General features: G+C 37.1%; 2 protein-coding genes across 2 annotated transcripts in view; both read right to left on the bottom strand.

The window, feature by feature from the left end:
- Positions 1-1,014: 1,014 nt before the first annotated feature.
- LOC114558710 (glycerol-3-phosphate dehydrogenase [NAD(+)], cytoplasmic) lies at positions 1,015-8,645 on the bottom strand. Its single transcript, XM_028582871.1, has 8 exons — positions 8,482-8,645; positions 7,053-7,230; positions 5,703-5,843; positions 5,357-5,495; positions 4,707-4,819; positions 3,216-3,452; positions 2,213-2,319; positions 1,015-2,102 (listed from the first exon to the last, which is right to left on the bottom strand). Exons 1-8 carry the CDS (start codon positions 8,523-8,525, stop codon positions 2,006-2,008), a joined length of 1,056 nt encoding a protein of 351 aa, XP_028438672.1. The 5' UTR covers positions 8,526-8,645; the 3' UTR covers positions 1,015-2,005.
- Positions 8,646-14,820: 6,175 nt separating this feature from the next.
- Positions 14,821-15,745, bottom strand: part of LOC114558825 (acid-sensing ion channel 1) — a 46,456-nt gene continuing 45,531 nt past the window's right edge. Inside the window, exons 8-10 of the mRNA XM_028583081.1 lie at positions 15,564-15,655; positions 15,395-15,474; positions 14,821-14,958 (exon numbers count right to left, since the gene is read on the bottom strand). Coding sequence (XP_028438882.1) covers positions 14,839-14,958; positions 15,395-15,474; positions 15,564-15,655 — 292 coding nt within the window. The 3' untranslated portion in view covers positions 14,821-14,838. The remainder of the gene's footprint in view (positions 14,959-15,394; positions 15,475-15,563; positions 15,656-15,745) is intronic.

Genomic DNA, 15,745 nt, shown 5'->3' with positions numbered 1-15,745 from the left:
CAAGCACTGAAGTCTCTAATTATGTTTTGGTAGGTGTATCAGCATTTAAATGAAAATCTTAAAAGAAATAGTTTTGACAATTGTCTTTCTTGCTCAGAATTAGAGGTGAAGATCAACATCACTCATGTATGTATGCTAAATGTGAAGCAAGCAGGGGCTTAGCTTAGTATTAAAAACCTGAAGCAGGAGGAAACAACTAGCATGGCTCTGTCCAAAAAAACATTTTTTTTATTAACATGTATCTAAGATCTTTAATTTGTACAAAAAAATTTAAGTTTAAAAAGGTTTGTGGGTTTATAGCGTCATTAAGCTATTTCTTGGCCAATGTCCCGTAAAACCACAAACTGTCATTTCGGTTTTTGTAAAGATTAAACAACTGAGGTATGTGTCAATTAATGAGCTTTAGAGATACGTAGGCTAGCTATTTCCCATTTTTATGCTAAGCTAATCGCATGCTAGCTCTAGCTTCAAATTTAGCATACAGACACAAGTGGCAAAAATGTTGTCATCTAACACAAAATGTCAAATTCAATTTTGGGGGATTTGGTTGACACTCCTCGAAATGAATTAACTAATTGCAATGCTACAAAGACGTCAGTTGTCTCTAGTAGTTGTCGGTCCTGAAACGGTAAGCACACACTGAATCGCAGAGTCTACTGTAAAAAGCCTACTGTATTGCGGTTTAAAATGTCAAGCATATTTCACATCCAGCCACAAAACAAACCGATCGTACAGAAAGTTTTTATTTTGACAGCTTTTGTAAATGTCAGGGGTTAGGCTAAAAGGCTAGTATTTCCTCCAATAACTCTTCCACATTTTAACTTTTCTCTGAATCAGGGAAAAGGGCTTTCTGTAATATTAGATCAATAAATTTAACTTTCATCCTCCTACCACTGCAACACTTAGCTTTTAGAGCGTATGTAAAACAATATTCTGGCACTATTTCTATTTTTTTTTTTTTTTAACCAAAATTCCCACTGCAGTGTCGTATATTTAAATCATTGATTCCAGCGATGATTTGACAACAATTAATTTATTCACAGACAAATGTTGACATTATTTAACACATTAACCATAACAGTGAAAACAATGTCAGTCAGGGTCACAACAACAAATGGAATAGTGGACGGATGTTAAGTAGTTAAGTCTTTGGTTTGACAAGAAAAGACAATGGCTAGACTTAGCAACCGTGCATTCTAAGGCACTTGCATTACTTTTTGTTAAAAACAGTTGCTGTGCGATCAACAGTGTTAATATACAGTACAGGACAAGAAAAACCATAGTGAATTTTATAAGACACTTTAGAGCACACACAAATAATTAAGTGAGGTATTACATATATAATTAAAGAACTTGTCATGCTGGACAAGCATTCACTAGACGGCAACGATGTTAGATACTCATAAGTCCCTCTACAGACAGCTGTTTCTTTGCCCTGAGTGCTTGGCCCTGCCAAAATCTGAATGCATGTTGAAGTGCCATTAAAAACATTGTACAAATGTTACTAACTGAATGGCAGTCAAGGGTTGACTAAAACAGGAGTCAAACGTTTTTAAAAACTGTTAGTGAATTATGATCATTTTGACATCCAGTCAAGTCTGGATTTCTTAAGTGTTTTCAATTCTGCTTCGGTCTAGAAAAGTGATACCATGCATTCGGATTTTGAAAAAAAAAATCTCAGGCAAAAACAGCGATCTGACCATCACAAGGGGAAAGAAAATCCTTCAACAATGATCCTTCAAGTTTCATGTAAATGTCAGGAAATGAAAGAAAGCACTTAAAAGAAACCCAGTGTTAAGGACAAAGTGGTAAAACGAGACCTGAACGCACAGATGTTATGCAACCTCTCCAAAGAGTGAACATGAATTGCGCTCACTGGCTGGAGCCCTTTTAGTTGCATGACAGCTGTGGAGTGACTGGTCATCCCCTGTCTATTTCTGATGGGTAACAGGTGAGAACTGGTAATGGTTTCCATTTAGAAGGCACTTGGTCAGTTTGTTGTTTTTCACATGTGCTCTGGGTGGTTCTGCAAACAGCTTATGAACTCTGTCACTGGATGGCCCTGGTAGCAGATCTGATACACTGCATTGAACAGTGGGAACCTGGGAGGAAGGAGGAGGTATTGAGTGCAAAATAATGCCTGTGATGTCTATGACCTACTTTCTAAGCAGCGCACAGGATTATGAATGTGTTGTGTTGCTGCCTAACTTACTTGTCAATGAGGTTTTTGTGCTTGAGGATGAGATAGACCTCGGCTGCTGTTGCTGGTCCCTGCAACTTCTGACCGTTCAGCATCTCTTTCTCCAGCTCCTCAATGGACTGAGAAGAAACATGACATGCAGAAGTGTAAAGTCTTTTTATTTTATTTTATTTTATTTTTTTTTAAATGATAAAAGAGATGGGTCCACGCACTCAATTTTACTCTCAAACTTAATTATATTTAAAAAAAACAATGTCAGTATGTGGCAGACTGTAAATTAACTTTATGGACCAACATGCTTAAATATATATATATTTTTTATATTAAGTATTTTCTGAAGGATGAGTTATTTTTCCCTTTCGGTATTACATAAAAAGGCTGAAGATTTTGTTTTCATTTTTCAATATTTTTTATTTAACAGTAATTCATTTACACAATACAAACACCTGGTTGTGGTTTTCGTTATGTCTGGTCTTAATTGTACCTCTTTGTCTATGGTCTTTGTATTGTGTTATAGTATTAGTTAAACAAATATTGAAAATTTTGATGGAAAGTGAAAAACGCTCAAGTGTCTCGGTAAAAGTATGCGTTCAAAACAACGGAAAATTTACTTTTCCCTTATTTAGTCCTTGGCTAATAATTGCACAAGGCTTGTCAGTATTTCATATCATATTGTAGTTAATATTAACATAATGTATTTCTATAGTTTAACTGAGTTTGAAAGTTGCTATGTGTAATTCACCACAATATGGATTTGCCAGTCTCAAGAAATGGCGCGCACTAATTAATAAGCGTGTAGTGCAGAAACTGCAGTGTATATGTAAAGGTGAATCATGTTTAAACAAAGTGGGTTAAAGCTGCATTTCATATATTATTTCGTACAATTTTCTTATATCTTATGGTGATAAATGGTGTCATCAGCTTTGGCTGCTGAATCTTCTTAAAATCCAAACAAGTTTGACTTTTTTCCTTTTCTCAAAAAAGGGTAAAAATATTTCAAAATCTCAGCACTCACCTTCCCCGTCTTCACAAAAGCTTCGGCTACTTTGCGGTTGCGGCCGCCGTAGCAGGTTGTGATGAGGTCAGCCACTCCGCAGCTCTCTAGGAAGGTTGCAGAGGACACGGGACCAGCCGTGCAGAAAATACGGGCGAAGGCAATCATCTCCATCAGGCCCAACCTGATCACTGCTGCCTTTGTGTTGTCTCCGAAGCCCAGACCGTCACAGAAACCTGCTCCGACCGCAACAATGTTCTGAAGGACGGATGAGCAAGTGTTAGCAAAGACTGCAGGTAGAAGAGCTGATACCTTGGACAGGATGCAGACTCTGAATCTAAATGCCCATTACAATTTCCCAGAGCCTAACATAACATCTTCAAATGTCTTGTATTGTTTGTTTGACATACAGTCAAAAACGATCAAGATATTCCATTGACAATAATGTCAAAACAGAGAAAAGCAGCAAATCATCACGTTTGAAAAGCTGGAATCAAGAATGTTTTGGCAAAAAAAAAAGATTTGCTAATTTGGTACCCAAAGACGAATTACATCTACAATAATTTCTTATTAAAATGTGTGAAGCCTATAAGTGTATAAATGTTAAATGGCGTAACTCACAAACTAACACCCTGAAAAATATTCCATCCTCAAAACATTCCAAATTCAATAGAAATCTGTAAATGCTGGGTCTTTAAAAAACGTCAGTACAGTGTTTCATTAAACATTTGCAGTGTACACCAGGGGAAGATTTATTCAGTCAGTTGCTGCTTAGAGGCAAAACTAAATGTCAATTTCTGTGATTTGTCAGCATTCTTTTATCGGCAGTATAGTCTGTGTGTATATAATAAAGTAGTTTTCAAAGATACGTTATATTTGACAGGACTGCAATGCTGGAATGTAACTAAATACTAATACATAATTCGTTTTTTGTCTGACTTCTGCTCAGTGTACAAAGACAGAGCTGCAGAGAGTTTTGCAGCCGTCATGCTAAATGGACAAATGCTAAACTTGGCTAAACTACTTTCCATGTTGCACAATGGTAATTCAGCAAGAAGACTCAGTGCAAGATGAAACGGCATGGGCTCGGTTTAAAATCACATGCTAACATACTATTCAAACTAACAATGACATCAAATTGAATATGTAGTGGGTTGACTGCATAGTATGTGGGCTGCCTAGATCAGAAAACATGGGATTCAACAAGCCATTCAGATTTGGCTCCCCTTCCTATGTCCCCCCCCCTCAAGTATGAACCTGAAAATGAGCATGATATGTCCCCTTTAAAATAATACTGAAAAATATTAAATTGAGTGGAAGAAGTAATGTTGATTTACATTTGTGATTAACAAATTTCATTCAACGGTAGCTCGGACCGGTCACGTCGTAATTGATACGGTCATGCGATGCAGAGAAGAGTTATTGCTTGAGTTTACTTCAGTGTTAACAGTCTGCTGGTAATGGCATACTTAACATACTTATACTAGCATACTAATCATAATAAAAGCTCACCTTCAGGGCTCCACAGATTTCCACCACATCATACTCCTCTACCACAGTGACTCGGAAGTTGTTGGTCTGCATGAGTTCCTTCAGGAGAGCCCCGTGGTTTTTATTCTTACACCCTGCAAGCAAGAGGGGGAAGAAAAAAAAACATGGTTATCTTTTGGGATCTCTACAAAATGACTTGTTGTCACCACCACATACATTGGTAGACTTTTATTAAGAGTCATGGTTAAATCACAGTGATTTTGCATCTTTTAGAGTGCAGCTGTAAAGCTCCAATTCCTCAAAGAAGTTACATTTGCCAGCACTGATCCAACAAATATTAATTCTGTCACGCACTAAAGGAAATCCCATGAAGCATGCAGTCATATGCTGCGTACAAAGATGTAAAGAAAGCAAATGTCAAACTGAACCAGCCCACTCTGTCATTACACAGCGACTGCCGTACAAAGCAGATTAAACTGTGACCCTCATGCTGACGTTGCAGAAAGCTGGAACACATAACAAACATGCTTCCTGCTTCAAGACTAAAACTTGCTGATTGCGTACTTGAACAAAGTTCAACTTTGTCCTAAATAAGCAACAACCCAATGCTAAGCAATTGCAAAATAAAAGCAAGAAATACAAAAAACATGAAAGCCAATAATCAGACTAACCAATGGTGGTCTCACAAAACTTCTCATCAGCAACCTCATTGGCAATGTTGGCCCCCATCAGTACACTCATGGCGATATCGAGCTTCTCCTGGATCACATCAGAGATGAGTTTAAGTCCATCGGGTCCCTCGTCTACGCCCTAGAGGAAAATAAACAAATAATCAAGCAGTGTATTTACTTTAAGCCATCTCTAGTGGTATTTGGGTCAAAGACCACACTGCAAAAACTGGTTTTACGGCTGCTTTAACCTGGACACATCCTGTATGCATCATACAACATGAAGTAGCATCTAAAGCGACTAAATTCAGAGACAAAAGGTGACAAAATTAAAAGAGCCATTTCCAACCTTGATGAGGGATATGCCCAGTGCATCCATCTTTATCTTGCCCTTTATGGTATCACACACTTTCCCAACAAACTGGTGTGGGATCACAAACACCAAAATGTCTGCGTCACTGGACGCCTCCACCAGGTCTGGGACGGCCAGCTGAGGAGGAAAAGGAGGGTGAGGAGGATGTTGTAAGAGATATGACATACATTAAAGTCTGGTTTAACAACGTGCTTTAGAAGCACATTCAGAAAACTGATATTATAAATTCATTATAAAAAGACTAATAATCTTTTATTGTGAAAGAGGAAGCTATTTAGGGCAACAAGAACAAAAGCAGATACAAGGCATAATGTGTCTGTACTAGGCTTGAACATCATATTGGAAACATTTGATATTGTGATTCTTTTGTTGTTTGCGATATACAGTATATTGCAATTTAAAGAACAGGACCAGCGTTTAGCACAGGTGTAACCAGGAAACCAATAAATGAGACTTAATGTTGTCAAAATTACCTGACAAGGAGTAGATGTGGTGAATGCAAACCTTTGTTTTACTAAGCAGTAGGGCTGTGTATTGGCAAGAATTTGGCGATACGATACGTATCACGATACATTGCAATATATTGCGATACTGTGCGTAAGGCGATATATTGGGATTTTTTTTAAGTATAATTTTAGAAAAACTAACATTTAAAAAAAAGACATGGTGTTCATAAAAGTCAAAGAAGTTTACTTTAGGTAAACAATTCAGTACACAGAAAATCTAACTGCCAGTTTGGGATTGTGGTTCACAGGTTCTTAGTGAGCTAATGTTTATATGCTAAAGTAGGCCAAAGTTCAGCCATAGCTACATTGTTAGCTTCTAGCAAAAAGTCAGGCACTGTTAGGCACTTTTAGGCAAGGACACTAGTGGTGCGTCTCAGCATAGCTATCTAGCGGTAGAGGGTTTAAACACAACATAAACGGGAACCACTGTCTTACATGAATATTTTTGAACGTTTAAAAAAAAAAAAAAATCAATATTGCCTTTTTGAAAATCAATACAGTATTGCAAAATAAAATATCGCGATACTCAAGTGTATCGATTTTTTCTTACACCCCTACTAAGCAGCTAACATTTCTTCATGTGACCTGAATGATGAGCATATTCACACCATGACTCACATTTTGTCCTCTGCGATGTCACTATTGCGTGTGCTCACGTTGGGATACCAATGTTGACACAATATATTGTTCAGGCCTAGTCTGTTCAAATAATGCCTCAAGGAACCAAAATAACCATTACATCCATGCACTGAACAGGTAGCAAAGCAACAGGCAGAAAACTGAATTACTGTTGAATGGTGGGAAAATAACAGCTTCTTACCACATTTGCTGGCAGCTTGTGACCAGGGAGGTACTTCACATTTTCATGGTCAGTGTTGATAATTTCAGTCAGTTTACGCCCATTAACTGTCTCCTCAAACACCCACATTTTAACGGTGGTGTCAAAATTTGAATTCTGAGCAGCATTGGCACCCACTATCTTGGCAATTGCAGAACCCCTGTATTGGTAATAGTTACAAGTTAGTAATTAATTTACATAAAACAAGTGTGATAAAATTCATACTGCATTTAAAAATCAGTGAATATTGACAGTAAAATGGAAGGAAAACAGTCAGTGTGGGTCCATGTATGATAAGCATAGGGGTTTGAAATGATCCAACATCCAGTGATTTTGCCTTTTAAGTCTTGATATACATTAGTGTGATCACCAGGTCATTATTAATCATGGCTCCTCCTGCTTTTTTTTTTACTAGTTTCCTTTAAAGTTGCTGCTCTTTAATCACCAACTTCTGTTTTCTGGAGATAATGACCTGGCAGGCTGTACTCAAGATAAGCTGACATATGTGGTTAATCTACCCCATAGACATAAAACAGGTTTATATCCATAATATGATCTACCCTCGACTACTGGTGTGTGGAGACAACACAGCGCCAAACTCCATTGAGAACTTCGATGAATTTATGTTTATTACCATATTGTTACATAGGGGTTAAACATGATTTTGAGGCAGTCATCTAATAATTCGGAGCCAATACAATACAAAACAATACATTGTGTATAAAACAAAGATTTTAACTAAAGTAAATCTGTTTGGTTGATAGACTATAGAGCTGTATGCCGAATTTACTAGAGGACTTAACGTTAAAAGATTCATCCACGGTTTGAAATGATGTTTTAGCACGCTGAGATTTTGAAGTAGACAAGGTTGGTTCTTTTGGCAAGAATAAAAAGCCATGCACATTGTAGATGATTAGCTAGATAGATGGTGGCTGTAAAATAACAACAACATAGTTATACTGTACAGGTACTAAGAAGAGTTTCATCTAACATATAACGTAATATTTCTGCTGCTGACACAGGCAAAATCCCAGTAACGTTAACGTAATCGTGACTGACATATGGCCAGTTTTCTGTATAGTCAGCCGATTTATTAGCATTAATCAAGGCTAAAACTGGCTTGTGTACCAGCTAACTAACGCTAGCTAAATGTTACAAATTAGTTAATGGTATAAGTCAAACTTCCCTAACGTCACCATGGAAAATGCGGCTAACTGCTAGTTAACGTCTGGATGGTTGCCATGGATGGTTGCCCGGTGATGCTAACGTTGCTCAGTGATGCTAACGTTAAGTTGGCTAGCACCGGTTCGCTGGGTGAACAAGCAATTGGTAACACACAGAGATGCCAACGAACTCTAAAGTTAGCCATGTTAAACAGTTTATAGTTGACTACATTAACACATGAACTTGCCAATTTCCAGAGCCAATGATGCAGACTTTCTTCGGAGCTGCCATTCTTAAGAGGTAAATCGATGAATAGGGGTTGAACCGACGTTGGCTGACTGACTGTGGACTTGTACAGTGTGGTTATGCAACCGAGCGAGCTGCAAGCAGCACTACTGTTTTATTGGTCTGTCCGAGGGGAGACACTGAACCGCCCTTTAAAAGAAGGGCCAATCTGGTCATTCATTCATCTAGCTGATAGAGGTTATCAGGCTCAAAGTAAATCGGACAAAAGTCTCCAGCTATGTGAACTAGCAGACTTTGCTTAACGTTTTATGGTGTAACGATCGGCTTCATGGCGTGATAACGGTTTGTGCAAATACAAGAAAACAACCTGGCAAGTTATTGAGGCTGCTTGCTTCAGTAATCTTATAACCATACACAGTGGTGGGAAATACTGTACCCTACTTAAGTACTAATATGAGGTACTTTACAGAGTTTTTCAATTTTCTGCTACTTTATACTAACGTTGCTACCGATAAAAAAAATATTGTGATTTTTATTCCACTGCATGTATTTGCTAACTTTAGTAGACTTTGCAGATTTATATTAAATAGAAAATGCATTTCCTGCAGAAAATTATTGTGAATGCAGAAAAGCTAAATTGTCAAAGCTAAACTGGATTGCTGGCATACTCGCGTAAGAAGGTGAAGTAGTGAAAATAGTTGGGAATGGTTGGGAATGGTGCTTTGTCGATAGATTTAAAAAAGCCATATATGTCAAATATAGTCATATTACAGTATAGTATGTTGAAAAAGTGATGAAAAAGTCATAGTATAGTTTGTTGAAAAAATATAAAAAAATGTCGAAAAAGTGATGGTATATCGAAAAAAGTCTTACTGGGAATCGAATATGGGTTAAAAAAAGTGTGAAAAAAAGTCATAGTATATCGAAAAAAGTCATAGTATAGCTAGTATGTTGAAAAAAATAATTATAGCATAGTATGTCAAGAAAAGCCATTAAAAAAGTCATAGTATAGTATATCAAAAAAGTCATAGTATAATATGTTGAAAAGTGATAAAAAAAGTCATAGTATAGTATGTGGAAAAAGTGATAAAAATGTCATAGCATAGTGTGTTGAAAAAAGTGCTTAAAATGTCATAGTATAATAGTATGTATAAAATGCTCATAGTATAGTATAGAATTGAAAAAAGTCATAGTATAGTATATCAAAAAAGTCATAGTATAGTATGTTGAAAAAAGTGCTTAAAAAGTCATAGTATAGTATGTCGAAAAAGTTATCAAAAAGTCATAGTATAGTATATCAAAAAAGTCATAGTATAGTATGTCGAAAAAAGTCCTAAAAAAGTCATGGTATAGTATGTTGAAAAATGGTCACAGTAGAGTATAGTATAGTATGTCGAAAAGTGATAAAAAAGTCATAGTATAGTATGTTGAAAAAAGTGCTTCAAAAATCATAGTATAATAGAATGTCTAAAATGGTCATAGTATAGTATAGAATGGACAAAAAGTGATAAAAAAGTCACAGTATAGTATGTCGAAAAAAGTCATAGTATAGAATGTTTTTTTTTTGCAAGATTATTTTTGGGGGCATTTAGAGGCCTTTATTTCCACAGGACAGATGAATACATGAAAGGGGAGAATGTCAGGCAGCAAAGGGCCACAGGTCGGAGTCAAACCCACGGCTGCTGTGTTGAGTAAACCTCTACATATGTGCGCCTGCTCTACCAACTGAGCTAACCCGGCCACATAATAAAAAAATGTAAAAAAAAAATCATAGAAATGTATATTGAAAAAAGACATAGTATAGTATGTCAAAAAGTGATAAAACAGTCATAGTATAGTATTTGGAAAAAAATGCTGTATAGTATTTTGAATATGGTCAAAGTATAGTATAGACTGGACAAAAAGTCATATGGCGTTTTTCCATTATATGGTATCTGCTCAACTCGCCTCGACTCGACTCACTGTGTGTCCCTTTTCCATTGCAAATTTTAGTACCGCCTCAGCGTGGCTGGTCCTCATAGCGGCGCCGCAGTAAACTGCTGTGACCTAACGCGACACACACACAGAACGTCAAAGGTGTGTTGTTGTTGTTGCCACAGCCAGAAGACACATTTTGTTTCAAATGAAGCTGGAGGCAGCAAAAAAAATCATAGCTGGCTAAACTATTTAAAAATGGCAGGTTTGTTCAGGACACCCCCCTCTGTCGCTTTCACGTCACCTTTTGGTATCGCCTCAGCTCACTTGGAACCTCGAATGAGGTGGTACTAAAAAAAGTACCTGTTAGCAGGTACCAGGTGCTTTTTTTCTTAATGGAAAACCAAAAAAGGCGAGTAGAGGCGAGGCGAGTCGAGCAGGTACCGTATAATGGAAAAGCGCCAATAGTAGTATGTTGAAAAAGTGATCAAAAAGTCACAGTATAGTATGTCGAAAAAAGTCATAGTATAGTATGTTAAGTATAGTATAGACTGGACAAAAAGTGATAAAAAAGTCACAGTATAGAATGTTAGGTCCTGACTAATTGATTGATTGCATGACTTGCTGATACAATCAAAGCCTAGCCTGATTCCTGACGATAAATCAATTAATTAATACGGTTTTCTGTGCAGGGTTTGGTCTGTGATGGTGGTGAGAAGTGGGGGGAAGACACCTCCAAGTCCCACATCCGTCTTGGAGCCGACAGCCTTGTTGGTTTAGTGTGGTAATAAGAAAGGCCTAGATCTCCGAGCTGACATTTACATACTATACTATGACCTTTTCATCACTTTTTTCGACACAGTATGACCATTTTTGACATACTATTATACACTGACTTTTTATCACTGTTTTCAACATACTACATCAAGACTTTTGGATCACCATTTCACATACAATACCATGCCTTCTTCCACACTTTATCGACTTTTCAATATTTGAATGGTTTTTGTAGCTGAAAGTAGCAGAAGTAGTAGGCGACCGAAATCATATGGAAGAATCAGATAACAATACTGAGAATGCTGCTGAATCGGCATTCACACAATGATAGAAAATATAATGAACTAATACATTGTGATGCATTATGAATTTATAGGTTAAGCTTTGATTGATCCCTATGGGGAAATCATGCTAGCTGTGTATTAAAATGAGCTCCACTTTTACCAGCCGCAACAATGTATCAATAATTATAATCCAATAATACATAGCCTAATGTTCTGAAATAGAACATTCTGCATAAAAAGTACTTTTGGTGCTTGGACATTTTGCTGATAATATACTGCTTAAGTAACATTTTGAATGCAGGACTTTTACTTGTAATGCAGTATTTTATTGTATTGCTACTTACTTAAATTAAGGATCAGAATAAGTCTGGACTGTGGCTATGCCTGACTAATTCCCTACACGGCTACACGCCTTTCTATAACATGTCTTCTCCCTGCTTTCTCCACAGTACACTAGGTTGTGTTGAATTTTCACTGTGCAAAAATTAGCACATTAAAAGTCACGAGAGCCATCACAGAAAGTTCACTGTGGGAGAAATGATTTGGTCTGGAGGACTGAAACAAAAGGGGAACTTGTTGCATAAGAGCTGGATCAACAGGGGAGTAGGAAGAAACAAAACTCCACATTCAGCAGTTGTTCCTAAAATCCTGCTTCCGTCCTTCCAAAAGTTGAGACATTTTACTCAAATCCACAAATATCAAATGTCCGAGGATCACCAAAGTCTGTACCTTATCCGTGAACCATGAATGTCTGTACAAAATATGAAAATTTATCAAAAAGTTGTTTCAATTTCAATTGGAATGTCGGAATTACAGTCATCCCCAAAGCCACGCACTTGCATGGCTGAAAATAGTAAATATCTGTGGATACCTTTACAGGAAATTATAGTACATCCACTGAAAAGAAAGATCTTTCTCGCTTTAGTATAAATGATGACAGAACACCTTGAAGTGAATAAAAGTAACATAAAGTTAGCATTTAATCTCTAATATAACAACCGCTTTAAGTTCATTATTTATTTATATATCACCAGACTAAAATAATCACCCTTTCATACATCAAAATGAAAATGAAAATTTAAAAATGGAGGCAAAAATAAAACAAAACCTGAAAGCATGGCGGCCGGAGGACTTGTATTGAGATGCATGAGTTCATGCAGTGGATGCTGGAAAACACTCCAGCTGTTAATTTTAATTTACTGACAAATACAGTAGAAGCATAATTCAATTTTTGATAAATATACTTTTGATAAATAAACCTACAATCATATGTACAGAAAAAGAGACACAGCTAAATACAAGTACAACATTACACAGATAAGACCGAATAATAATGATAATACCGTAAGATTATTAGCCAATATTTACATTGCATTACAGTTGATGGTATGATTGTGCTTGATAATAACACTTCACAGCTAAGCTATACAATTCCCATTTCCTGCTAAGAATATCATTGAGCCCATTGGAAATAAGTGCAAGTAGATTAACGCCAAAAGAATATTGTTTGATTTCTGTCAACAGAGTCAAATTAGACACGGAATAAACATGCACCGCCAGAGCCGACATGTTTACAGACTAACTGATAAAAAATACAGTGTTTTGGATATGAGGGCAGAATTTCGAATTTTTCCTTCATCAGCTTCTGAATTTGGTGCACACACACGCACAAATAAATACATGCTCACGGGATTCAACCATGTTCATCGATGGTTACGCCTACTAGTGCTGCTATACATGCAACTTAGAGCCCTAGAAGACATATTCAACATTCTCATTAATTTTATCTTACCGAATGTAAATTCCCTTAAATGTGATGAACAACATCTACGTACATGTACAAATGTACGACAGCCCCTTAAATAATAACCTTTTTTATATCTTGTCAGTAAATACGAGGGACAGTGATTGTCATTATAAGGGAATTTGAAGGCAAATTAGATAGTATGTAGCACCACATGGAAAAGGGCTTTTTAAACATTTGTTTATAATATGGGTTTTGTGCATTTAATTTTGTTGCTGTGTATCCATCCATCTTTTTCATCTTAAAGTTCTTGTTTTAGCTCATTTAACTTTAGGTTCTTCATAATACTAAGTGTTTAAAGCAAAAGTTCAACATTTTGGGAAATACATCCTTTTGCTCTCTAGTAGAGACAGATGAGACGATTGATACCGCTCTTTTATGAGAGTGGTATCAATCTTCTCATGTTCTCATATCTCTGCCAGAAAGCTAATAAGCTCATTTCCCAAATGTCAAACTCTTCTTCTTATGGAGGGGCCCATAGAAAATGCCTTTCTACAGGGCCCAGAATTTTGTGCTACGCCCCTGGTCCCAGTAAAAGTTGTGACAGTGTGACAGCGAGCCATCATTAATTTAATTATTTACACCTTTGATATTCCTACTGTGACATGTCAAAATATCTTCTGTTAAAAAGACCTCTGACTGCTGCTCAGCAACTGTTACGTGGACTCGCTCTAAGGACAAATATTTTTTTCAACCTATTCTGCCGATAGGACAGATGAAGACATGAAAGGGGATAGAGAGAGAGAGAGAGAGAATGACATGCAGCAAAGGGCTGAGGTCAGAGTCAAACCCCGCACCACTGCATCGAGGACTAAACCTCTATATACATGCGCCTGCTCTACCAAGTGAGCTATCTGGGCACACATTCTGCTCATTTCTAAACATGGAAATTACCTTTTTTTTTATTAATAATTTGCTGTAAATTATTAAGGACGCTGCCCCCCTACAAGATGAGGTACTAGAGTATATTGGCAAAATGCTCAGGTTTTAACAAGAAAAGACATGGATAAAGTCGGATGACATAAATATAAAAATAGAAAGTTGGTGGAAAAGTCGAGAACAAAAGGGTGATGAAAGCAAACCTCAAATGCAAAAGTGAAAAGAATGTGCAGCACTGACATTCAAATACTTGAAGAAATAAAATAATAAATAGCATTTTGTGAGTAAAAAAAAAGAAAACTTTCACATCAATTATTTTACAAAGACATCCTTCAGATTGACAAATGACAAACACCACCACACAGCTGGGAATTCTAATGCTGATTTACTGAACACATATAAACCTCAGCTCAGTTAATGCCCCCATTTACTGTATCTGTTACTTAGTCTTGAGAAGCTGTTTACAGATGACCATGCACTTATTCTGACATTTATGAATTCGTCACGTTCTGCTGTCCTGCTGTCTGTGTGGCTTCTCCTCACTTCAGCCACATGCTGTTTCCACAAACCGTTACCAGGCACAGTTGAAGACACTTTGCTCTGTTTGCTCCTGCAGTCTGAAAAACTGCAACGCACAAAGTCGATGAAAGCACTCAGAGACGAGAGAGTGCAGCGGCTCCCTCCTCGCGGCTACAGAGGCCTAATGAAAGTTACTGACGTGACACTTGACGTCGTCTAAGCTCAGGACCGTCCCCTGGTCGTTGTTGTTGTTGTTGTTGTGCTTCTTATCGGAGCAGCGACACAACTTGTACTTTATCACCTGAGAGGGTTAAAAACAGAGCAGGTCACCACAACAACCTGCCTTTAATGGCCTAACAAAGGAAAAGAGTGATACATGGTTTAAAATATGACCCTGTGTACATTTTATAGCTCCCCTAAAGCTGCGAAAACACTCTCATTCCCAGACAAAATACAGACTATATGACCTCAGCGTCCTCAATGACCCAGTAGCTACAGCTCTGCATGAAGTAAATACTTACATGCAGCAGGATTATTCGGTAACACTTTACTTGAAGGTATCTACATAAGAGACACATGAACCCTAACTCTAACCCTAATGACACTTGCTAAAAGAAGCGTTATGTCATAAACGTTTATGACTTGTTTATAATGTCATGTCACTCTTATGTAGATACTTTCAAGTAAAGTGTAACCGATTATTCTTCTATTTAATCACTTTCCTGAAGAAGCCTCACCTCATAAAGGTAGTCAAAAAGCTCCAGAATGGTGAGTATGCTCGCTCCGATAAAAAGTCCCATCTGACCACCGATATCACCTGGAATAATAAAATGCAAGCTGATGAAAAACATCATCTACCATAAAGATAGAAAGATAATCCATCTATATATAATGGAACTAATGTACCTAAAAGTCCAGCCACTTCATAAACCTTCTTCTGTTCAATAGTTTCATAGTTGAGAGCCTCAAAATAGATGTCTAAAACCAGAATATTCTCTCTGTGAAGAAAAGCAAGCAAATCAAAACATTAATATTCCATTTTAGTTAACATTTACCCTACCCTAATGATAAAAGGACTTGAAGTTAAA

The sequence above is a fragment of the Perca flavescens genome, chromosome 7 (assembly GCF_004354835.1).
Source record: "Perca flavescens isolate YP-PL-M2 chromosome 7, PFLA_1.0, whole genome shotgun sequence".
NCBI classification, from domain to species: Eukaryota; Metazoa; Chordata; class Actinopteri; order Perciformes; family Percidae; genus Perca; species Perca flavescens.
This window is presented reverse-complemented; position numbering and strand designations above follow the sequence as displayed.